The 25,630-nt window shown below is 40.4% G+C and overlaps 1 protein-coding gene across 1 annotated transcript in view; it reads right to left on the minus strand.

Moving 5' to 3' along the window:
- Nucleotides 1-25,630, minus strand: part of SMIM14 (small integral membrane protein 14) — a 75,028-nt gene that overhangs the window by 25,135 nt on the left and 24,263 nt on the right. The window contains exon 2 of the mRNA XM_021101115.2: nucleotides 18,432-18,541. Within this exon, the coding sequence (XP_020956774.1) occupies nucleotides 18,432-18,506 (75 nt within the window). The 5' untranslated portion in view covers nucleotides 18,507-18,541. The remainder of the gene's footprint in view (nucleotides 1-18,431; nucleotides 18,542-25,630) is intronic.

The raw sequence follows: 25,630 nt of genomic DNA on the forward strand, positions 1-25,630 counted from the left end.
AAAAAATGATACAAATGAACCTATTTACAAAACAGAAACAGACTCACAGACTTTGAAAACAAACTTATGATTACCAAAGGGGAAAGTTGGCGAGGGCAGGGTTTGGGAGTTTGGGGATTGGCATATGCACACTATTGTATGTGGAATGGATGGTCAGGAGTGACCTGCTACAGAGCAAACAGAACTCTACTCAATATTCTGTGATAACCTTTGGAAGAAAAGAACCTGAAAAAGAATGGATATGTATGTATGCGTAACTGCATCACTTTGTTTTACAGCAGAAATTACAACATTGTAAATCAACTACACCTCAATAATTTTTTTTTTTTTGTCTTTTTAGGGCTGCACCCATGGCATATGGAGGTTCCCAGGCTAGGGGTCTAATCAGAGCTGTTGCCGCCAGCCTGCACTACAGCCACAGCAACATAGGATCCTTAACCCACTGAGCAAGGGGATCAAACCCGCATCTTCATGGATACTCGTGGGATTCGTTTCCGCTGAGGTGCAACAGGAACCCGAATATTTTGCTTATTTACCAAATACTTTCTCCCTGTCCAATAAATTTAATTATGCTTTAACTGGCTTGAATTAAAAAAAAAAAGACAAGAGATAAGTGTTGGCAAGGATGTGGAGAGGAGGGAATCTTTGAGCAGTGTTGTGAGAAATGTAAATTGGTGTAGTCACTTAAGCAAACAACACGGAGGTTCCTCAAAAAATTACAAATAGAGCTGTTGTATGATCCAGCAATTTCACTTCTAGGTACTTACCTGAAAGCAAAAACACTAATTTGAGAAGATACATATTCAGTACAGCATTATTTTCAACAGCCAAGATACAGAAATAACCTAAATGTCTGCTGATGGATAAATGGATAAAGATAGTGTGTGTGTGTGTGTGTGTGTGTGTGTGTGTGTGTGCAGCTGCATGTGTGTATACACATACAATGGAATTATTATTCAGCTTTTAAAAAGAAAAAAAAATTGCCTTTTGCAACAACCTGGATAGACTTTGAGGGAATTATGCTAAGAGAAACAAATATGATCTCATTCATATGTGGAATTTAAAACAACAACAGATCAAGCTCAAAGATACAGAGAACAGACTGGTGGTTGCTAGGGGCAGGGAGTTGGGGAATAAGCGAAAAGGTTGAAGGTCAAACGTATAAACTTCTAGTTATTAAAGTCGTGAGGACATAATGTACAGCACAGTGACTACAGTTAATACCATATTGCATATTTGAAAGTTGCTGAGAGTAGATCTTAAAAGGTCTCATCACTAGAAAAAAATTTTAACTGTATGGTGACAAGTGTTACCTAGACTTATTATGGTGATCATTTCCCAATATATATATAAATTGTACACCTGAAATTAATGTTATTTGTCAATTATATCTCAATTTTTTAAAAAGGTGGTCTACTGCCCCTCCTCTTGAAGCTGAGCAAGGCTTAGTAATGCTTCCACCAAAATACAGCAGAAATGTTGCAAGCGACTTCTTAGCCAAGTCATAAACAGTATCCAGCTGCTATCTGGTTCTGTCCCTCACTCATCCTCTCTTGGGATGGATCCTCGCCCTTGGAACCAAGCCACTGTGCTCTGAGGAAGCGAAGCAGCCACATGAAAGGCCATATGAAGGTGTTCGAGCTGAGAGTGCTGGGTGGGGTTTCAACCACCAGCCAGCATCAACTGCGAAAGTGAGAGAGCAGGCCTCCAGATGCTTTCTGCTCCCAGCCTCTCAGTCTTCCAGCTAACAACTCAGACGTTATACAGTAGACAAGTCATCTCCACTGTGCTCTGTATAAACTCCAGACACACAGTTCTTTCAACTTAATTAAAAAGTTGTTTTATGCCACCAAATTTTGTGGGTAATTTATTATACAGCCATAATAATAGGAATATAAAAGAAACTGTGAATAGCTTATAATCAGTAAAGTGGCAATGAGAGGCTGGGGAACATAGGGAGATATTTACTTTTCCCTTTCTACCTTAGCACTGCTTGGATTTTGTGCAATGAGGACAGGCAACAGTTACTTTATCTTTTCTATAAAACACAACCTCACTTTGGTGAAAATAAAGGAAAACCAGAAAGCCAGAAGGGGGAGCTCTTACACAATACCACTTGATGTCAATTAACAGACCTAAGAGAAGCACCATCAATTACAGGCTCCAACAGGAAAAAATGTGCACTGCATCTCCTGCAAGAACTTGACTACCCCAGCAATTCAGCCAATGAGAAAACATTATCACCCTGAACTCTCTTTTCTCCAATTGGCTTTTGTTCAAAACAACCCCTCTAGCTTCCTCCTTTTTCTTTGTTTGTTGGTCTTGCCTACGGTTTTGTTTTTGTTTTTTTTTTTTTTTGTCTTTTTGCTATTTCTTGGGCCGCTCCCGCGGCATATGGAGGTTCCCAGGCTAGGGGTCAAGTCGGAGCTGTAGCCACCAGCCTACGCCAGAGCCACAGCAACGCGGGATCCGAGCCGCATCTGCAACCTACACCACAGCTCACGGCAACGCCGGATCGTTAACCCACTGAGCAAGGGCAGGGACCAAACCCGCAACCTCATGGTTCCTAGTCAGATTCGTTAACCACTGCGCCACGACGGGAACTCCATTGCCTACGGTTTTTGCTGTGGCTTGCTTGTCCTGAACTACAATTCTTTGTTATTCCCAAATAAATCCATTTTTACTGGTAAAATCAGTGACTCTCTTACTTTCAAGGTCAACAGTTCCTAGCTGGTAAAATCAATTGTATCAGTAATCACACAAGGACTATCTACTCTTCTAGTGCCTAGATGTTATTGATAAAAAGTATTAAGACTTGAAAGAAGGACATTGACTAAAATGTCCTTTATTGACTAAAATAAAAAACCAAAAGTTAACCATATGACCAAAATGGCTTTGGAGCAACACAGAAAATACTATTATTAAACTGGGGCAAAAAACATATAACATAGTATCTAAATGTTTGTTAGAAGGATCTGGGAAGGTGCATACCAAATTCATTGAGGGAAGCAGAAATACGGCAGATATAGTTTAGTCTTGTTTTTAATGTACTGATTGTTTTTGAAAGAATATTAATGTATTATTTATACTAGTAATTAGACATTTTACAAAACTATAAATTAATAGGAAAAGATCCCAGCAATAGATATATTTGCTGGGCAGAGAAGTTTCTCAAGAAACTTTTCAAGCATACATCTTCCAGGAAAAGGCCAATAATAGATCTTACTTAATGTGACTTATTTAAGTATAGCAGACATTAGCCACAATTTACAAGGCCTTCAGCCCTGTAAAGGAAATCTGACCAATGATCTCCCAGATCAGATGCTTGTAGTACTTTAATATGGAAACAAATTTAAGTAAATTAAAGATGCAGGCATTTCAGTTATACTATTCAGATTAGAGCTGAAAATACAGAGCTCAACACACAAACAAAAAATGGATTATCTGCATTCCAAATCTTAGGTTACAACAGAGAACAAGAGAAACACAAGGCCTAATCTAAGTTCACATTTCTAAATCCATCTGTTTTCTCTTTCTGAAACTCCTAAAATAAACAGAAGAAACTGTATACCAAGAAAGAGCCAGTCAAGAACAGGAGGAGGAGGTAGCAAGAAAGCAGAAAAGAATAAAAACAGAATTTTTCTGCAAAGGGCTTCAATGAGAAATGAAAAAGCCCCTCTCCAGGCCATCTTTATGGCTGCAAGGAAATATGAGTGATTAAATAAAAACTCAAAACAACTAGATGTATTAGTTACAAGGAAATACCTCCTTTTTAAAAAAGAGAAAACTGGAGTTCCTGTTATGGCTCAGTGGTTAACAAACCGAACAGCATCCATGAGGACACAGGTTCGATCTCTGACCTTGCTCAAAGGGTTAAGGACCCAGCGTTGCCATGAGCTGTGGTGTAGGTTGCAGACAGGGCTCGGATCCTGTGTTGCTGTGGCTGTGGTGTAGGCCAGCGGCTGTGGCTCGGAATGCACCCCTGGCAACCTCCATATGCTGCGGGTGTAGCCCTAAAAAGACAAAAAATAAAATTAAAGTAAAACAAAATAAAATAGAAAAAAACTAACCTCAGAGAAGACACACACAAAAAAAACTATACAACTTAAAAGAATGATTTATAACTAGATCATAATTTTGTGTTGGCATCTTTCTACATATGAAGTAGCATCTTTCTCTGACCTAAGTAAAAATCCATTATTTATCAATGGGAATACTCCCCTGTTAAATCAAGTAATGAAACAATTATATATAACATAATAAAGATACTTGATCTTAATTGAAAAGGTCTCACTGTATATTCTTACCCAATTTTTTTTTTTTTTTTTTCCTTTTCCATTCGTGCCTGTGGCATATGGAATTTCCAGGGCCAGGGACTGAATCTGAGCAGCAGCCACAGCTATGCCACAGCTGCAGCCAACACCAGATCCTCAGCCCACTGTGCCACAGCAGGAACTCCCTTATTCACCTCTTTAACTCTTATTAGTCTATCTAATAAGTTAAGCATTAAAATTCTAATTAGAATATTAAGTAGGATAGAAAAATGTCTGTAATGTCAGATAATGCCTCCATTTTCTAATGTTTCTGAACAATCTTGAAACAAACAATCTGGCAAACACAAAGCCTGGCAAACAAAATCTGGCAAAGTACACACCTGGCAAAATACATCCGCATTAAGAACCGTCTAATACTTGTGTAACCTAAGGATGCAGTTAAATCACTGAAGGAGACATTTGCCAATAGAATAAGTAAAGCTTTGTCATGAGCACCACAAAATGGGCATTCTTTGTATTGCAGTCTTATCAACCTTAACTGAAACAGTGTTTACAATATATAATTTAAAACACTCCTATAATAATACAGTCAGAGATATAATCATTTGCTTTAAAAATCCATATTGCAGGAGTTCTCTTGTGTTAAAGCAGATTCCAAGAGTTCCCGTCATGGCTTAGTGGTTAACGAATCCGACTAGGAACCAAGAGGTTGCAGGTTTGATCCCTGGCCTTGCTCAGTGGGTTAGAGATCCGGCGTTGCTGTGAGCTGTGGTGTAGGTCGCAGACGCGGCTCGGATCTGGCATTGCTGTGGCTCTGGTGTAGGCCGGTGGCTACAGCTCTGATTGGACCCCTAGCCTGGGAACCTCCATATGCAGCGGGAGCGGCCCAAGAAATGGCAAAGAAAAAAAAAAGAAAGCAGATTCCAGCACAGTCATTGCAGAGGCTTGGATCACTGCTGTGGCATGGGTTCAATCTCTCACCCAGGAATTTCTACATGCTGCGGGTGCGGGAGGGGAATGACATAAAAAGTCCATAGTGCAGATATACAATTAAATGAAAAGCAGATTTACATTCTTTGTACTAGTACAGCTTAGCAGTTAATCAAAATTTACATAGCACTGATGAGGCATTAGGAAAGAGTTTGAATTGCTGTTTATGTCAATTTGAGCCTTAGGAAACACATAAGTTTCATATATATATGTCATACTCAGGGCATGTGAAAGTTTCTGCACCAGAGGCTGGACCTGTGCCACAGCAGTGAATGGGGCTATTGCAGTGACAACACCAGATCCTTAACTTGCTGTGCCACAAGGGAACACCTATATACATATTTTTTAACATGAGGAAAAATTCCACCAACTTAGAAATCAACACTTGAGAAGACAGTCTCATTAAAATTACTTTAGGAGTTCCCATCGTGGTGCAGTGGTTAACGAATCCGACTAGGAACCATGAGGTTGTGGGTTCGGTCCCTGCCCTTGCTCAGTGGGTTAACGATCCGGCGTTGCCGTGAGCTGTGGTGTATGTCGCAGACGTGGCTTGGATCCCGTGTTGCTGTGGCTCTGGCGTAGGCCAGTGGCTACAGCTCCGATTCGACCCCTAGCCTGGGAACCTCCATATGCCGCGGGAGCGGCCCAAAGAAATAGCAAAAAGACAAAAAAATAAAATAAAATTACTTTAAAAAGCTAACATGGTAGAATATGTTTTCTTTGCACATTATATAACAGTGCATTCAAAAATTTTATTCCTCAGTGAAAAATGCCTGTAATTACTAAGTTCTGTATGTATACTGTTTATAATGCCTTTCAATATGCTTACAAATATTTATTTTTGAGTTAATTATTTGAATAAGTAAGATATCCAGGTTTTTTGTTTGTTTGTTTTGTCTTTTTGACATTTTCTTGGGCCGCTCCTGTGGCACATGGAGGTTCCCAGGCTAGGGGTCCAATCAGAGCTGTAGCCACTGGCCTATGCCGGAGCCACAGCAACGTGGGATCGAGCCGAGTCTGCAACCTACACCACAGCTCACGGCAACACCGGATCCTTAACCCACTGAGCAAGGCCAGGGATCGAACCCGCAATCTCTTGGTTCCTAGTCGGATTCGTTAACTACCGAGCCACAACAGGAACTCCCACATAGTTTTAAAAGGTAAAGATACAGTGAAGAGGCTCTCTCCCACTGCTTTCTCCTATCCCTCTACCGCTCTCTTGATTGCAAATACAGTGATTTTTAGGGTACCTGAAGGAAACCCATAGGGAGCAGGGTAGATCTTCATACTAAAGAAACAGCACAGGGCTTGGTGCAAAGTGCCAAGCTTGAATGTGCCTCTGCCACTCTCTGGTCACCTCCAGAGAAAGGGAAAGTGACTGAACCTCACTGTACCTTGGTGTCCTCATTTGTAAAAGAAGGACCAACACCAGAGGTTTTCTATGTGCTTAAAATAGCGCCAAACTCTCCCCAATATAACCATTGTTATGAGTCTGAGATATATTCCTGGGAACCTCTTCTATGCATTTAAAATGGGTTCCTGACCTACACATGCTCTAAACTTAACCTGCAAAGGCATCTATCATGAGCATTTCTCAGCTACTTCTAAAATATGCTTTTTTTATTTCCAACAGTTTTGCATTGTCTGTTTGGGAGAATGCAAACGACTGTATCTTTTGTCAGTTTATTCTATCTTTTGATGGATTCTATCTTTTATCAGTTAATTCCTGTGTTCAAAGGTTTTGGCTTTGAATTATATTTTGTCTGAGATTAAAGGGTATCATATTCCTTGAATAATGCTATTTGCAGTAACATGGATGGACCTAGGGATATCACACTATGTGAAGTCAGAAAGAAAAAGACAAATGCTATGATATCACTTATATGTGGAATCTAAAACATGGCACAAATGAACTTATCCATTAAACAGAAACAGACTCATGAAGAACAGACTTATGGTTGCCAAGCAGAGTACGGTGGGGGAAGGATAGATTGGGAGTTTAGGTAGCAGAGGCAAACTACTATATACAGGATAGACAAAGAACAAAGTCCTGGAGTTCCCACTGTGGCTCAGAGGGTTAAGGACCCAACATTGCCTCTGTGAGGATGTGGGTTTGATCCCTGGCCTCATTCAGTCGGTTAAGGATTTGGTGTTGCCGTGGCTGTGGCACAGGCACCCGATGCAGCTCTGATTCGACGAGCCCTGGCCCAGGAACTTCCATATGCCACAGGTGTGGCTGTAAAAAAAAAAAAAAAAAAAATCAACAAGATCCTACTGCATAGCACAGGAAACTATATTTAATATCTGTGATAAACTACAATGGAAAACATATGAAAATGAATGTATATATGTATAACTAAATCATTTTGCTGTAGAGCAGAAATTAACACAAGAATGTAAATCAACTATACTTCAATACACTTTTTTTAAAAAGAATATCACATTCTTATGGGACAGTCTTTTCCCTATTCTTTTTATCACTTACCTGATATTTTGTTTTCAGCATCTCTCTCCCTTGTAAATAGTACTTAAAAATTCTGATCTGTCTCGTTTATTTAATAGAGGATAATCTACTAACACATAACATTTTACTTAATGTTTTTTATTACTACGCTTCTTTCATCTTTTCCTTTTTTTGCTTTTTTTTGCTTTTTTTTGCTTTTTTTTTTTTTGCTTTTTAGGGCTGCACCCAAGGCATATGGAAGTTCCCAGACTAGGGGTTGAATAGGAGCTACAGCTGCTGGCCTAAGCCATAGACACAGTCACAGCAACTCAGGAGCTAAAGCCATGTCTGCAACCTACACCACAGCTCACGGCAACATCGGATCCCCAACCCACTGAGCAAGGTCAGGGATTGAACCTGCATCCTCATGGATTCTAGTTGGATTCTTTCCTGCTGCGCCACAATGGGAACTCCCACTGCTTTCTTCTTGCCTGCCTTCAGCTTATTTGGCTTTGCTTTTTTAAAACCCTAATTCTCCTCCCATTCAAAGGCTTTCAAATGTGAGAGTACTAGGAAGCTGGATACCTTAGAAGCAGACCTTTGGTTGTTGTGCTTGACTTGCCATCCCCCCTAACTTTCAAATGGCCTACCGCACATTCACATTATTGAAAAATCTGAGCCTACAATCTAAGTCCATTGCAAAGAAAAACATGAAGCATTTTTTGGATGATTTTGTTCAACACTGAATTATCAAGGAATTTAACTGTAGTTTCCCAGTTAAATCACAGCAAGATTATATATAGTTTTGTCTTACAACTTTACCAAGAATATGGTGAACTTGAAACTTCACCATTTTAAAAAACCATGTTGCCAGTGGTACGTTAAGACTAACATTAACATACTTGTATTAGTCCACATTTATCGCTAGCTATACATTCATAAAGACTTTTCATATTAGAAGGATCTATTTCATCTTGCCTTCTAATGTAGCTCTACCTTCAAACACACTGTAGTCCTCTTATCTTCTTCAACTTGTTTTTTTTTGTTCATATTTACTAATAATGAAGGACTAGGTCGAGTGAGCAGTTAGGGAATACAAACAAGTTCCCTTATCAAGGACGCATGCAGGCAGGCTAGAAAACTTCTTAACGCTCCAAGCAGGGAAGGCTTCATTCTAAGGTTTACTGGTGCATTTCATTCCTGGACCAGGCATTCTTTTTTCCTTCCTACTTTACATCTACTCTGAGAGGTTTGGGGTTATCTTGGCTTCCCTCTTAATCCTTAACCCCATTTAGGAGCCCTACCATGAATATCTTCCATTTTGCTTTAAAATGGAAGTAATCTGGAGTTCTTGTTGTGCACAGCAGAAACGAATCCACCTAGGAACTATGGTTCCCAGGTTCGATCCCTGGCCTCGCTCAGTGGGTTAAGGATCAGGCGTTGCCAGGAGCTGTGGTGTAGGTCTCAGACGCAGCTCGGATCTGGCATTGCTGTGGCTGTGGTGTAGGCCTGCAGCTATAGCTCCGATTAGACCCCTAGCCTGGGAATCTCCATATGTCACGGGTGTAGCCCTAATAAGACAAAAAGACAAAAAAAGAAGAAAAAAAAAAAAAAAAAAAAAGCAGTACTCCTGGTTTTAGCCTGGTAGCAAAGGCTTTAGTCGATTACTTCATAGTACATAGAGGGGAAAAGATGCACAACTTAGCCAGTTATCCAAAAGAGCCACAACTCCTCTTTGTATCCATTAGCGTAGAAGTCTTTTGCTCTTTGTTTTAATTTGTATTAGTCATTCATGTATACAATTTAAACACTTCTATAAGTTTGTTCTCCAAAAACACAGTTTCTCATCCTTTCCTATTTTCCCTTCCACAGAGCCAACCATTTTTTTTCTTTTCTTTTTTGCTTTTTAGGGCTGCACTGGCGGCATATGGAGGTTCCCAGGCTAGGGGTCAAATCAGAGCTACAGCTGCTGGTCTACACCACAGCCACAGCAATGCCAGATCCCAGCTGCGTTGACGACCTATATCACAGCTCATGGCAAGGTCGGATCCTTAACCCACTGAGCAAGGCCAGGGACCAAACCCACAACCTCATGGTTACTGGTCGGATTTGTTTCCTGTGCGCCACAAAGGGAACTCCAGAAGCAACCATTTCAACTTTTAGCTGATTATCTTAGTAGTTATATCTCCGTGTCTTTATTTATAACTATATATAATATTATACAGCAACTTAAGTATATTTGCTCTAATACTATAAAATACTATAACATAAATACTGTAAATATATTTTAATATAATATAAACTACTAAAATATATAAATACTGTAATATAAATATTATAGTAGCAAATTATTGCTACTTCTTGATTTTTTCCAGTATGAATGCATCAGTACAGAAGATGAAGAGCTAGTTCTCTTTCTTTCCCTGACCCCACCTCATAGGTACACCTTTTCCATCCTCTAATAACAACTGCATCATAAATCTGTTTAGTTCAATAGTCAGTTTTAACATGATTACAACTATATATATGCTCTTCAGAACTTAGCCATGTAGTAAACTATAATTACTTCTTTTTTGTACTATTTTCTGTGTTTCCTTGGTAATTTTTTCCCATTTACTTGTTTTTCTATGACTTTTCACCATTTGCTTTCAGTCATCCCGATCGCAAAGTAACTACACTCACCAGATATTCTACCAATATCTACAATATACGCACCAGATCTTTTACCAATTCATCTTTCTGAAAAAGTCGTCGAGCTGTGTAACCCCCTCCCAACTAAACCAGCTGTCTTGTGGCCCTGGTATGCAGCTACCACCCTAGGATGTCCCTTCACCATCACCCTAGAAATGACTTGTACCTATTTCATGTTCTAGATCCCCTGCTTTTCTATTCCAAATCTTGTCTTTCTTGGTTTATGCCTACATTTTGGTGAAAACCATTCATCTTGGGAGTTCCCACCGTGGCTCAGTGGTTAACAAATCCAACTAGGAACCATGAGGTTTCAGGCTCCATCCCTGGCCTTGCTCAGTGGGCTGAGAGCTGTAGTGTAGGTCGCAGATGCGGCTTGGACCCCGAGTTGCTATGGCTCTGGTGTACGCCAGTAGCTACAGCTCCTATTCGACCCCTAGCCTGGAAACCTCCATATGCTTCAGGAGCGACCCAAGAAATGGTAAAAAGACAAAAAAAAAAGTTTATCTTCTAGTAACTATCTAAGAAAGGGTACATGAGATAAATTTTTTTTCCTTTTATTCCCGGCCCTTGGCATATGGAATCCAGGCCAGGGATTAGATCTGAGTGACATTTGCAATCTAAGCTGCGGCTGTGGCAACACCAGATTTTTAACCCACTGTTCTGGACCAGGGATCTAACCTGCAAGCTGGCACTCCAGAGACTCCGCCAATCCCACTGCACCACAGCAGAAACTCCAAAGTTTTTGAAGACTCTCCTACCTGCTGGTTTGGTTGGATATAGAATGATGGATTAGTAATAATTTCCCTTCAGAGTTTAAAGTCACTGTGTCAGAGCCTTGCAGTTTTGCTGTTCAAACATCTCAAGTCATTTAGACTCTTGATCCTTTGTATGTGACCTGTATTTTCCAAAATCGGCAAGAAGACCAGAACTGTTAGAACAAAGTGAACAAAGGGAAACCAGTGGGGTGGAGGGGGACAGATGAGGCAGAGTGAAAAAAATCCAAAATTTATGTGGCCTGAGTGTCATGGGGAGCTACTGCAAATTTTTGAGAAAAGGAGGAATTTATTTATTATTATTATTATTATTATTTTTTAATGGCTGCACCCGTGGCATGTGGAAGTTCTCTGGCCAGAGACTGAATTCAAGCCTCAACTGCAACCTCTACCAGGACTACGGCAACACTGGATCCTTTAACCCACTGCACAGGGCTGGGGATGGAATTTGCCTGTCCACAGTGACCTAGGCCGCTGCAGTTGGATACTTAACCCACTGCACTACAGCAGGAACTCCAGGAACTTTTATTTTTTTTCCCCTGGTTTTCTGGCTGCGCCTACAGCATGTGGAAGTTCCCAGGCCAGGGATGGAACCCATGTCACAGAAGTGACAATGCCAGACACTTAACCCACTGAGCCACACAGAACTCCACAAAAGGAGGAATGTTACCTTACTTACTATAAATAGATCACTTCAGCTGTTGCAATGAAACTAAACTTGAAAAGAACACAGCATTGGCAAGAGGACAGAAGCAAGGAGACTGACAAGGAGGCTAATATCAATAATTGAGGTAAGAGATGATGGACGGTAGGTTAGATCAGGGAGTTGCATTACAGGTGTGAGAAATGGCTGGACTCTTGAGAGAGAGAGATAGAGAGAGAGAGAGAAAGAATGAAACAGTCAGAGAGAGATTTTGAGGCTGTACCCGTGGCATAGGGAGGTTCCCAGGCTATGGGTTGAATCAGAGCTGTAGCATCTGCAACCTATACCACAGCTCACGGCAACGCCAGATCCTTAACCCACTGAGCAAGACCAGGGATTGAACCTTCGTCCTCATGGATACTAGTCAGATTTATTTCCACTGAGCCACGATGGGAACTCTGGGGTATATATTTTTAAGGCTGAGCCAGAGGTATTGTTTCTACATTAGCTATGGGGTTAAAAAATTACTCAAAAGTTGTTGCTTGAGCAACCAGAATAATGGAGTGGAAGACAGACGCGTAAGGTCGGGGACAAGATTAGAAGTTCAGTTATGTACGTATCAAGAATAAAATGTCTCCTATTTGTCCAAATGGAAGTGTTGCACCAACAGTTGGATATACAATGTCTGGAATTCAGGAGCAGCAGCATCTTGGCTGGGCTAGTTTTGCAGCATGGGCTCATTTTGGCATTTAAATTTCCTTTGATCCTATTCATTTTCCATGCCAGGCTGCCCAATGTGAGCCATATAACTTTTTTTAATATGTCCTTTTCTGCTTAAATCAGCTAGAACGTCTATTACTCATAATGAAGAACCTTAACTGATGTCATGACTAAATCAGGGAAAGAAATTAGTTTTAAATTGTGTATGAACAGAACTTTATTAAAATGGAAAGGAACAAATAGTCAAATCTTAACTGCTCTTAAGTTGAATATATCCCTTGGCAAGGCCTGCCTATTTCCACAAAATAGTCAAAACAAAACTACAGCCCAGCATACAACTAATGAGGTAGCCATAAATAATCATTAAAGTCTTGGGAGTTCTCTTGTGGCATATAGGTTAAGATCCAGCATTGTTGCTGCTATGGCACTGGTTCAGTCCTTGGTGCAGGAACTTTCACATGTGGCAGTGTAGACAAAAAAAAAAAAAAAAAAAAAAAAACCCAAAAAACCCAAAACACAAATAATCATCAAAATTTTGAAGTTTCCCCAGGTTTTTACCTGCATTAGCACTTTAAATTCCCAGGAATCAAGAACACTCTAAACTACGAGAAAACCCAATTTTATTTTATTTCATTTTTGCTTTTTTAGGGCCACACCCACAGCATATGGAGGTTCCCAGGCTAGGGGTTGAATCGGAGCTACAGTTGCTGACCTACACCACAGCCACAGCAACGCCAGACACAGCTCACCACAACACTGGATCCTCAACTCACTGAGCGAGGCCAGGGATCGAACCCGCAACCTCATGGTTCCTAGTCGGATTCGTTTCCTCTGCGCCATGATGAGAACTCCAAGAAAACCCAATTTTACTATGTGAGGTCAATAATTATAAAAATCCCAAACTATAAATTAATGAGATGTTACTCTATTACAAATATGAATTGAACATCCATTTTTAAAAAGATGAGAATAACTCTCCGCCCTGTCGTTATATTATAACAGCATTATTATATCTATGAATTTCCTGAGTATGCAGATATCTAAATTCTGATAGTTATAATTAATATAGAAAAATTATATCCTCAGATAAATTGCTTTTAAAATATAGGCTGTGGAGTTAGGAGTTCCACAGAGTAATAAGATAACAGGTTCTGAGGAAAAAGATTCTCTGAAGTATAAGAGTAGACAATAGCATAAGAGATGGAAAAGTCTAGTGTATTATAAAAGAATACTGATGATATTTAAATGAAAAAAATGATAGTTTTTGGTAGATAATCTTTTTCTGATTATAAGATTTATTATTATAGAAAACACAGGAAACTATAAAAGATGCCTCACCCCATATTCTGCAATCCAAAAATAAGCACTCTTAACATTTTGGTGTATTCTCTTCTAGTCTTTTTTCCTATATATGGGGGTGTGTTTGTTGTACACAAAAGGAAGATCATACTAAATGCGACGTAGGTATCTCAATTTTGCTTTTTGGAGTTCCCATCATGGTGCAGCAGAAATGAATCTGACTAGGAACCATGAGGTTGCAGGTTCAATCCCTGGCCTCGCTCAGTGGGTTAAGGATCCAGCGTTGCCGTGGGCTGTGATGTAGGTCACAGACATGGCTCCGGATCTGCCACTGCTGTGACTGTGGCTGTGGCTGGCAGCTGTAGCTCTGATTAGACCCCTAGACTGGGACGCTCCATATACTGCAAGTGCAGCCCTAAAAATAAAAAACAAAAAACAAAAATAAATTTTTTGCTTTTTTAGGACACCACTTACAGTACACGGAAGTTCTCAGGCTAGGGGTCGAATTGGAGCTACAGCTACTGGCCTACACCACAGCCACAGCAATGCCAGATGCGAGCTATGTCTTCAGTCTACACCACAGCTCACAGCAATGCCAGATCCTTAAACAACTGAACAAGGCCAAGGATCAAACTTGCATCCTCATGGATACTAGTTGGGTTCATTACTGCTAAGCTACACAGGAACTCTAACAACTATTTTAAATCTGTATAAGATTATGTCATATGAATTTCCATGACATAACCACTGCACTAGCTGACATTTAGGTTGCTTAAAACTTTTTACTACTAATAAATAATGCTATAGTAAATAGTTTTATCCATAAATCTTCGAAATTCCGAATTTAGAGACTGTATTTCAAAAGATACTTCTTCAGAAAAAAGATGTTTAGAAAGGGGAGTTCCCCTTGTGGCGCAGCGGAAACGAATCCGACTAGGAACCATGAGGTTGCGGGTTTGATCCCTGGCTTTGCTCAGTGGGTTAAGGATCTGGCATTGCTGGGAGCTGTGGTATAGTGGCAGATGCAACTCAGGTCTGGTGCTGCTATGGCTGTGGTGTAGGCTGGCAGCTGTAACTGTGATTGGACCCCTAGCCTGGGAACCTCCATGCGCCGCAGGTGAGGCCCTAAAAAGAAAAAAAAAAAATGTTTAGAAGGCACTTAAATATCAACAAAGCAGATATGATCCAAAATGCTGCTTGATTCTGAATTTAAATAAAAGAAAAAGAAATACACATGAAATAAAAATTAAAAATCACAGTTCAATTCAAACATTTGTCAAACTTAACCAGCAAGTTTCCTTAATGAATCAAATGAATTTCTCTTCCCTCTGCAATCTCCAGAACTACTATCAGCACGTTTTACACAAGATCACCCATTAGTAATTTATACTGTGTGAAATATGCAGCATACAGTAAAAAACATAGACTCTTAAAGGATATGCAATAATCTAAAGTCTATTTTCACATAATTGTGAAGTACTTCAACCAAAATTGCTATAACTAATGTCCCATTAAGCATGAATTAATGTGCCCATTAAAAAAAAAAAAAGGAGCTCCCGCCATAGCACAGTAGGTTAAGAATCCAACTGCCTCACCTTGGGTTGCTGCAGAGATGTGGGTTTCACCCCCCGCCCAACACAGTGGGTTAAAGAATCTGGCATTGCTGCAGTAGGTTACAGCTATGGCTCAGATTCGAGTGCCAGCCTGGGAACTTCCATATGCCCAGGATGTGGCCAAAGAAGAAAAAAAAAAAAAAAAAAAAAAAAAAAAATGTACAGAGAATCATAAAAATGTATGGCTTATTTTTAGTCATCTCTTAAAAAATAATAAAGCTAATAGAATAAAGCATGATACTGTTAAAAAATAAAAAATACTACACTTAAAAAATGAAACATGGTAGTAACCCTTACTCAAAACTAATATCTCCCTGGCATCACTCAGTGGGTTAAGGATCCAGGGTTGCCATGAACCATGGTGTAGGTCCAGATGTGGCTCTGCTGATCTGGCGTTGCTGTGGCTGTGGTACAGACTGGCAGCTATAGCTGCAATTTGATCCCTTGCCTAGGAATTTCCATATGCCGAAGGTGGGGCCGTAAAAAGACAAAAAAAAAAAAAAAATCTCCTGGGAAATTTTACCACAGTTAAATTGTATTTTTTTTATGCCCATACCCACAGCGTATGGTAGCTCCCAGGCCAGGGACTGAATCTGAGCCACAGCTGTGACCTATACTGCAGACACAGCAATGTCAGATCCTTTAATTAACTCACTGTGCCAGGCTGGGGATGGAACCCATACCTTCGCAGTGACCTGAGTCACTGCAGTTGGATTCTTAACCCATTGCACCCAGCAGAAACTCCTATGAGACTATCTTTTTATTCCGAAAAAACATCCCAGTAATTTGGAAAAAAATTTCGCCTATGTTTGATTGAATTAACACATTAAAAACTCTCAGTTCTAACCTCATAAACAGGAGAAAATATTTTTTAAACTATTCTTTCCTCAAATTAATCTATTTTTACCTCAAGTCATCAGAGATATGAAATTCCTATTATATTTCAATATTCTATTTCTTTTTTTTTTTTTTTTTTTTTGTCTTTTCTAAGGCCACTCCCGGCATACGGAGGTTCCCAGGCTAGGAGTCTAATTGGAGCTGTACCCCTGGCCTACACCAGAGCCACAGCAATGCCAGATCTGAGCCGCATCTGCGACCTACACCACAGCTCACAGCAACGCTGGATCCTTAACCCACTGAGCGAGGTCAGGGATCGAACCTGCAACCTCATGGTTCCTAGTCAGATTCGTTAACCACTGAGCCCTGATGGGAACTCCGTCAATATCCTATTTCTAAATAGTCTGATTTCATTTATAAGTTCTCAGGTTATTGCCATTCCTCCAGGGCATTTTTAAGAACCTAAAGTCCTAGTATAGACTGAGTCTCAAAGAAATGTCATTCACAATCAACCCACTTCTGATCACTGCATACAGACACTGAGTGAGCAGAAAACCTAGGAGTTCCTCCAAGGCTCAGTGGGTTAAGGATCTAGCTTTGTCGCGGCCGTGACTCTGGTCTCTGCTGTGATGCGTGTTTAACTCCTGGCCTGGGAAATTCCACATGCTGTGGGCCTAGCCAAAAAGAAAAAAATAACCTGCTTATTCACTATCAACAATTGAAATATGTCAGCAAATGTTTGTACCTGCCTTTATTAACTGGTCTATAATAAAACTAAACCCCAGTACAAGAGTAATTTAAAACAACAAAATGTTGTTATAGTATGTAAGATAATAATAACACACAGTTGACCCTTGAACAATGAGGGCGTTAGGGATGTCAACCCTTCACACAGGTGAAAATCCCCAAGTGATTTATAGTCCGCCCTCTGCATACTGTTCCTCCACATAAGCAGTTCTACATCCTTGGATTCAACCAAAGGCAGATTGTACAGAACTATAGTATTTATCTACTCTTGAAAAAAATCCACATATAATCCTTCAGATTCAAACCTGTGCTGTTCAAAGGTCAACTGCATTTTATTGTTAATAATGGTCAAATCTCTCCTCTTGTACATAAAAAGTATAAAGTATGATATATAAACAGCCCTGTATTTAAACTTATAGACTCTGAAAGTCTTTAAAAACCTATAATTTCAATCTCATTATACTCAATTAAATAAAACTATCCAAAGTCTTTTGTTCAGAAATTTACCTCTGTCACTAATTCATCTGAATTTGGAAATGATCTATACAGAGATTTTCATCATGCTGTTTGTTGGAGTAGGAAGTGTGACTTCACAGCAGTTTATTAGCTAAACAAGCTCTGTTTAGCCAAAAACTATACTCATTAAAAAGGTCTGGGAGGTCCCCCAGCTCAGCGGTTAACAAACCCGACTAGCATCCATGAAACACAGGTTTGATCCCCAGCCTCGATCAGTGGGTTAAGGATTTGGTGTTGCTGTGAGCTGTGGTGTAGGTCACAAACGTGGCTTGGATCCTGAGCTGCGGTGGCTCTGGTGTAGGCCAGTGGCTACAGTTCCAGTTGGACTCCTAGCCTAGGAACCTCCATATGCTGTGGATGTGGCCCTAAAAGACAAAAAGAGCAAAAAAAAAAAACCCAAAAAAACAACGTCTGTACACAAATGTGTGTTACGGACCCATGATGGTGAATTCTGCCAACATAAATCTATCATACATGAAGATAGCAATCTGCTTGTATCTTTAATAAAAGAACTGCGGGTAGGAGTTCCCATTATGGCACAGTGGAAATGAATCTGACTAGGAACCAAGAGGTGGTGGGTTCGGTCCCTGGCCTCACTCAGTGAGTTAAGGATCCTGCGTTGCTGTGGCCCTGGTGCAGGCTGGCAGCTGCAGCTCCGATTCGACCCCTAGCCTGGGAATTTCCATATGCTGCGAGTGTGGCCCTAAAAAAAAAGAACTGCTGGCAAGCATTTTAGCCATTATGACTTAACCAATGTGGAATTTCAATTATAAAATAATTTTTAGTGCCCATCAGATGAACCTCTTCCAATAACCGCCATTCTCCCAAAAACAAGACAGAGTGGGTACAGTTCAGTTCTGAATAGGACTGTTCTGTTCATCTCACCAGATTGATCAGCCTTCTCATCGCATGTTCATGAGAGCAAACACATTCACAGGGATCGAATCCACCTTCTGCCATGATTACCCAGCTTGATTTAACTTGACTGTTTAAATCTAGGAGGAAGGAAAAAATATCGTAAGACTACGATTCAGAGTTACTCTTTCTCTTGAGCTATGAAAAATTCATATATGTATAGATTCATAATAGTTCTCTTAAGCTTAGTTCATATTTATTAATGACATATCTATGAATTTATTACCAATCTTATATGAATTATGAATCTATACAAATGATCTATACAAAAGTAAAACCACTTCTACTATCAGACTGATTTCCCATAAATGCAAATGCCTTCAGATACTCTATACTGGCCCCACTTGTGAAAGTGATACTAGAACCCTACCTAACCCTTTAAATCTGTTAAGTCTGATTAATTACCTAATCCTTTAACTCTGTTAGCCTCAGTACTACTACAGAATGAAGTCCTCCCTAAGTGATGGTATTTAGAGGTAGGGTCTTTGGGAGGTAATTAGGTCATGAGAGTGAAGCCCTTATAATTGGGGTGAGTGTCCTTAAAGAAGAAACAATATAGCTCTCTTTAACATGTGAAGACAGAGCAAGAAGGCATCCATCTAAAAGCCAGAAAGAGGGTCCTCACCAGACACTGAATCTGTCAGCACTTTGATCAGAGGCCTAGTGGAATCCACAACTATGAGAAACAAATGGTTGTTTTACGATCGCTATTCTACTGCTATTTGACTATTGCAGCCCAAGCTGACTATCACAACTTTGCAGCTTTTATCCTACCAAGAAAATATTTGTAAATCATTTCTATCCTCTCAAAGAAAAAAATGAGTTATGTAAAATGACACCAATGTGGGGTGGGGCAGGATCCTATTAATTAACATGAGTTAACATAACAATAGCCAGGAAACAGCTAGGAAGATCTTGAAAAACAAGAGTAACAAGTAACCAGAGGGAGTACTACTGATATTTTTTAAGACTGAACAAACAATGGTACTCATAAGTTAAAGGAACTTCATTTGAAAAATATTTAGCACCTCTGCTAGGCATCAGCAACATAAAAGTGAGCAAAAACTTAGTCCTCACCTAACAGGGCTCACATTCTATTGGTGGAGACAGACAATAATCTGAATATTTAAGGAGTTCCTGTCCTGGTGCAGCAAAAAACGAATCTGACTAGGTTGTAGGTTTGATCCCTGGCCTCGCTCAGTGGGTTAAGGATCCGGCGTTGCCGTGAGATGTTGTGGAGGTCGCAGACGAGGCTCGGATCTGGCGTTGCTGTGGCCTGGCTCCAATGAGGCCCCTAGCCTGGGAACCTCCATATGAGGCAGGTGAGGCCCTAAAAAGATCCCCCCCAAAAAAAACAAACCTGAATATTTAAAACTAATAAGTACAAACTTTTGAGTACTATAAAAGATAAATGGACCAGAAGACTGAAAAGGACAACATACAGAAAATATTTGTAAATCATTTATCTAAAAATGGTTTAACAGCCAGACTAAACAAGGAATGCCTCTAACTCAATAACAAAACAACTCAATTTAAAAACGGACAAAGAGGAGTTCCTGTCATGGTACAGCAAAAGATGAATCCAACTAGGAACCATGAGGTTTCGGGCTCAATTCCTGGCCTTGCTCAGTGGGTTAAGGATCTGGCATTGCTGAGAGCTTTGGTGTAGGTCGCAGACGCGGATCGGATCTGGCATGGCTTTGGCTGTGGCATAGGCCAGCAGCTGTAGCTCTGATTAGACCCGCTAGCCTGGGAAGCTCCATATGCTGCAGGCACGGCCCTTTTAAAAAGACAAAAGGCAAAAAAAATTAAAAATGGACAAAGGACTTGAACAGACATTTCTCCAAAGATAGTCAATAAGGATATGAAAAAATGTTCAATGTCATTAGTTATTAGTGAAATACAAATCAAAACCACAATGAGATACCATTTCATATCTATTAGGGTGACTACAATAAAAAATGGAAATAAATGATGTGGAGAAATCAGAAACCTCCAATATGGCTCCTCTGGAAAACAATCTGATGGGTCCTCAAATTAAACATGAGAATTATCAGTGACTCAGCTAATCCACTTCGAGGTGTTTATCTTCAAAGATGTGAAAACAGACTCCAACAGATACTCAGACACTAAATGTTTATAAGAGTATAATTCGCAATAGCCAAAAAGTGAAAACAACCCAGGTGTCTATTAACTGATGGATGGTTAAACAAAAGGTGGTATATACATACAATAGAACATCACTTGGTCATAAAAAGTAATGAAGTTCTGACATATAGATGAACCTTGAAAATATTATGCTAAGTGAAATAAGCAGACACAAAAGGACTAGTTATATGAAATCTCCAGAACAGGCAAATTCACACAGACAGAAAGTAGAATGATGGCTGCCAAGACCTGGGGGAGACTGAATGCGAGTTACTGCTTAACTCAGTAGAGTATGTTTGCTATGATAAAGTTTTATTTTATTTTATTTATTTTTATTTTTATTTTTTTGTCTTTTGTCTTTTTTGTTGTTGTTTTGTTGTTGTTGTTGTTGCTATTTCTTGGGCCGCTCCCACGGCATATGGAGGTTCCCAGGCTAGGGGTTGAATCGGAGCTGGAGCCACCGGCCTTCGCCAGAGCCACAGCAACGCAGGATCCGAGACACATCTGCAACCTACACCACAGCTCACGGCAACGCCGGATCTTTTAACCCACTGAGCAAGGGCAGGGACCGAACCCGCAACCTCATGGTTCCTAGTCGGATTCGTTAACCACTGCGCCACAACGGGAACTCCTGATAAAGTTTTAGAAGTAGATAGTAGTGGCGTTTCTGTCTTGGCTTAGTGGTAATGGACCCAACTAGTATCCATGAGATGTGGGTTCAATCCCTGGCCCGGTTCAATGGGTTAAGACTCTGGCGTTGCCAAGAGCTGCGGTGTAGGTCACAGATGTGGCCTGGAATTGGTATTGCTGTGGCTGTGGTGTAGGCCAGTGGCCTCAGCTCCAATTTAACCCTTAGCCTGGGAACCTCCACATGCCGCAGAAGTGGCCCTAAAAAGCAAAGATAGTAGAGACGGTTGCACAACACTGTGAATGTAATGCCAATAGACTGGACACTTTATAAAAAAAATGACTGGAGTTCCCATTGTGGCTCAGTGGAAACAAATCTGACTAGCATCCATGAGAATGCAGGTTCAATCCCTGGCCCTGCTCAGTGGGTTATGGATCCTGTGTTGCTGTGGCTGTGGCGTAGGATTCAACCCCTAGCCTGGGAACCTCTACATGCCGCCGGTACAGCCCTAAAATGACCAAAAAAAAAAAGTTACAATGGCAAAATTTGCTATGTATATTTCGCCACAATTAAAAAAAAATCATTGTGGTTACAAAGGACTAGGAAGCTTGGGGAGAAATGGGGAGTGACTGCTAACTGGTAGAGGCTTTCTCTTCAGGTGAAGAAAATGTTCTTAAGTTGGTTATGGTGATGGTCACATGACTCCACAAATATATGAAAAACCACTGGATTGCACACTTTAAGTAGTGTACTGTGTAGTATGTGAATTATATTTCAATAAAGTTGTTAATTAAAAAAAAAAGATAAATGATGCCTGGAAAACATACACAGGTTCTAGACTTATCTAGGGAATCAGGAAGATTTTACGTTAGCTGAGTTGAAAGCGGGAGGACATACGGGACTAGGGCAGGGCAAGGGGCGGGGGGGAGGCACAGGGATTGAGGGCTGGAGGCACTCTAGACACAAAGGAAAGAGCAGTGTGAAGACCCTGCAGTGAGTAAGAGCACGGCCCAATGAAGGGACTGAAGGCTGTGAGGTGCTGGAATCCAGACAGCAAGGATGGTCTGAAATAAGACCGAGAGGTTAAGGCGCCAGGCCCCACAGGGTCTTCTAGGCCATGTGAGATTAAGTCTTCATCCAAAGAGTAATGTGAAGTCCACAAGGGCTGTACGCCTGAGTGCTTTCAAAAGGTCACCTAGGTCACACTATGGAAAACTGATAGCAGAGAACCTAGAATCAACAGAGAGCCTAGTCAAAATGCTCTTTCAATGACACCCATTATAGAAACACATAGGTTGATGGTAGCACATCAAATCACTGGGGGTGACGCAAGTTATTCTACAAATGGTGTTGGGGCTAGCTGACTCCCTATTCTCATTCCTTATTCCAAAACAAATTCAAATGCATGAGTGATTTAACTTTCTAAAATGAGGCCACACACAACTCCTTTAAGCATTTCTTATAGTGAATATGTACCTATGTATTAAAACTTGTAAAATATAGAAAAAATTTAACCTAAAAAGTCACAAATGTGTAACTACAAGAAGACTACTGGGATATGTGTAGCAGAACAGAAATATAGGAAACTATAAAGGACAAATAATTCTGACAATCAAAAATATTATCAGTTTCTATAAGCCAAAAATATACCATAAAATAAAAAGACAAAGAACAACCTTTTAAAAGAACATAACACCTATCAGAGTTAATTTCCTTAATTTACAGATGATTCTGAAAAGTCAATATGAAAATGGCAATCTAACAGAAAAAAGAAGCAAATAGCATGTTCGCAGGAAAACAGAGCCAATAAGCAAACACAAAATGGAAGAAGTACAAATCTAAATATCACTTTGATCAGAAAATTGGAAAATTTATCTAAGTAACTTAGATATCTATATCCAAACAAGCATGCAAATTATTTGTATAAGGACGTTCACTCTAACACTTTTTTTTTTCATGGCTGTCCCTGAGGCATATGGAAATTCCTGGGTCAGAGAATGAATTTGAGCCACAGCTGCAAACTTCCCCACATCTGCAGCAACACCAGATCCTTTAACCCACTGCATGGGGCCAGGGCTCAAACCTGTGCCTCCCCAGCGACCCAAGCCACTGTAGTTGGATTCTTAACCCGTTGCACCACAGCAAGAACTCCTGCAACACATTCCATAAGAGCGCAAAAAAAAAAAGGTAATTCAAAGTGTTTAACTGTGTGGCTCTAATTAAATAAATAATAATATGAGGACATGAAATCCTATACAGCAGTTGAAAAGAGTCAAATTTCCATGTCATAATAATTTCAAATACTAAAATGTACAAAATCTATCCAGTTCTGTAGCCCCTGAACACAGAAATGCTAAGAAAATACTACCAAACTGACTTTTATAAAGAAAGGGAGATTTGGGAGTTCCCGTCGTGGCGCAGTGGTTAACGAATCCGACTAGGAACCATGAGGTTGCGGGTTCGGTCCCTGCCCTTGCTCAGTGGGTTAAAAGATCCAGCGTTGCCGTGAGCTGTGGTGTAGGTTGCAGATGTGTCTCGGATCCTGCGTTGCTGTGGCTCTGGCGTAGGCCGGTGGCTCCAGCTCCGATTCAACCCCTAGCCTGGGAACCTCCATATGCCGCGGGAGCGGCCCAAGAAATAGCAACAACAACAACAACAACAACAACAAGACAAAAGACAAACAGACAAAAAAAAAAAAAAAAAGAAAGAAAGAAAGGGAGATTTGGAGTTCCCATCATGGTGCAGTGGAAACGAATCCAACTAGGAACCATGAGGTTGCGGGTTCCATCCCTGGCCTCGCTCAGTAGGTTAAGGATCCAGCGTTGCCATGAGCTGTGGTGTAGGTTGCAGCCACAGATCGGATCTGGTGTGGCTGAGGCTGTGGCATAGGCTGACAGCTACAGCTCCAATTAGACCCTTCCCTGAGAACCTTGATATGCCCCAGGTTTGGCCCTAAAAACCAAAAAAAAAAAAAAAAAAAAAAAGAAAGAAAAAGAAAAGGAAAGAAAGAAAGAGGGAGATTTGTTTTTAATCATTAATAAAAATTGTTAAGCCACTATTTTTAAGTATCTTTTTAATCCATTTAACTTAAAAACAAGATTCCACCACTACCCCCTCCTTAAAAAACAAAAAAACAAAGCTTGGCAGCAGAAATCTAACTTAGTCATCACTCTATCTCTAAACACTTCCTTCACTGCTTAAGCCTTAGCCATGAATAAAGATTTTTGAATTCTGGACGATGTTTATTTTCTCTGTATCTATATATGCCAGAACATGTAAATCAACTACAATTTCTAAGTATCTGTTGGTCTTAATGAGCCTCAGTAAAATGAGAAAATGTATTTATAAATAGTACATTCCTCAAGAGTGCTATGCTTCTGTGTAACTTTCTACATATAAACTTGAGGCGTTATAAGTACTATTCAAATTTCAGTTAATAGTATCCTCTTTAAAATTACTTAGAGAGTTCCCGTCGTGGCTCAGTGATTAACGAACCCGACTAGCATTCATGAGGACATGGGTTCAATCCCTGGCCTCACTCAGTGGGTTAAGGATCTGGCGTTGTCATGAGCTGTGATGTAGGTCGAAGACACGGCTTGGATCCTGCGCTGCTATGGCTGTGGTGTAGGCCGGCGGCAACAGCTCTGATTAGACCCCTAGCCTGGGAACCTCCATATGCCACAGGTGCAACCCTAAAAAAACAAAGGACAAAAAAATTAAAAAATAAAAAATAAAATAACTTAAATAGAATGGAACCAGTTCTCTCTTGGCTAGGACTCAGAACACGTGTCACTGCACACCAGCAGCTAAGCACTGGAGCAAGAAACTTACCCACCACCCCACATTTAAATCCCTTGGTGTCCAAAGACATTAAGAAAGTACTCTAGGGAGTTCCCGTCGTGGCACAGTGGTTAACGAATCTAACTAGGAACCATGAGGTTGCGGGTTTGACCCCTGGCCTTGCTCAGTGGGTTAAGGATCCAGCGTTGCCGTGAGCTGTGGTGTAGGTCTTGGACGCAGCTCGGATCCCGAGTTGCTGTGGCTGTGGCGCAGCTCCCATTCGACCCACAGCTTGGGACCCTCCATATGCCGCAGGAGCGGCCCTAGAAAAGGCAAAAAGACAAAAAAAAAAAAAAAAAAAAAAAGAAGAAAGTGCTCTATTCTGGACAAGACAAAACTGGGTTACTAACTCACAATTCTGGTAAATCAGCATAGAAGACAACTTTGATAGAAAGCAATTTAAAACAGTGCTTTTGCCTTTCGTGTTTCAGAGGAGCTGCGTACTTCCTCAATATATATCCCTAATATAAGAATAATGCTAAATGAGATCAAAATAATGTGCTTGAACCTTAAAGACAGCCAGCTTTACTCCAACCGGTCACAAAAGGCCTAA

Source organism: Sus scrofa, chromosome 8, assembly GCF_054392235.1.
Source record: "Sus scrofa isolate SSC_HxYL_T2T_F1_AM1 chromosome 8, Sscrofa_HxYL_maternal_Yorkshire_Landrace_v2.0, whole genome shotgun sequence".
Lineage (NCBI taxonomy): Eukaryota > Metazoa > Chordata > Mammalia > Artiodactyla > Suidae > Sus > Sus scrofa.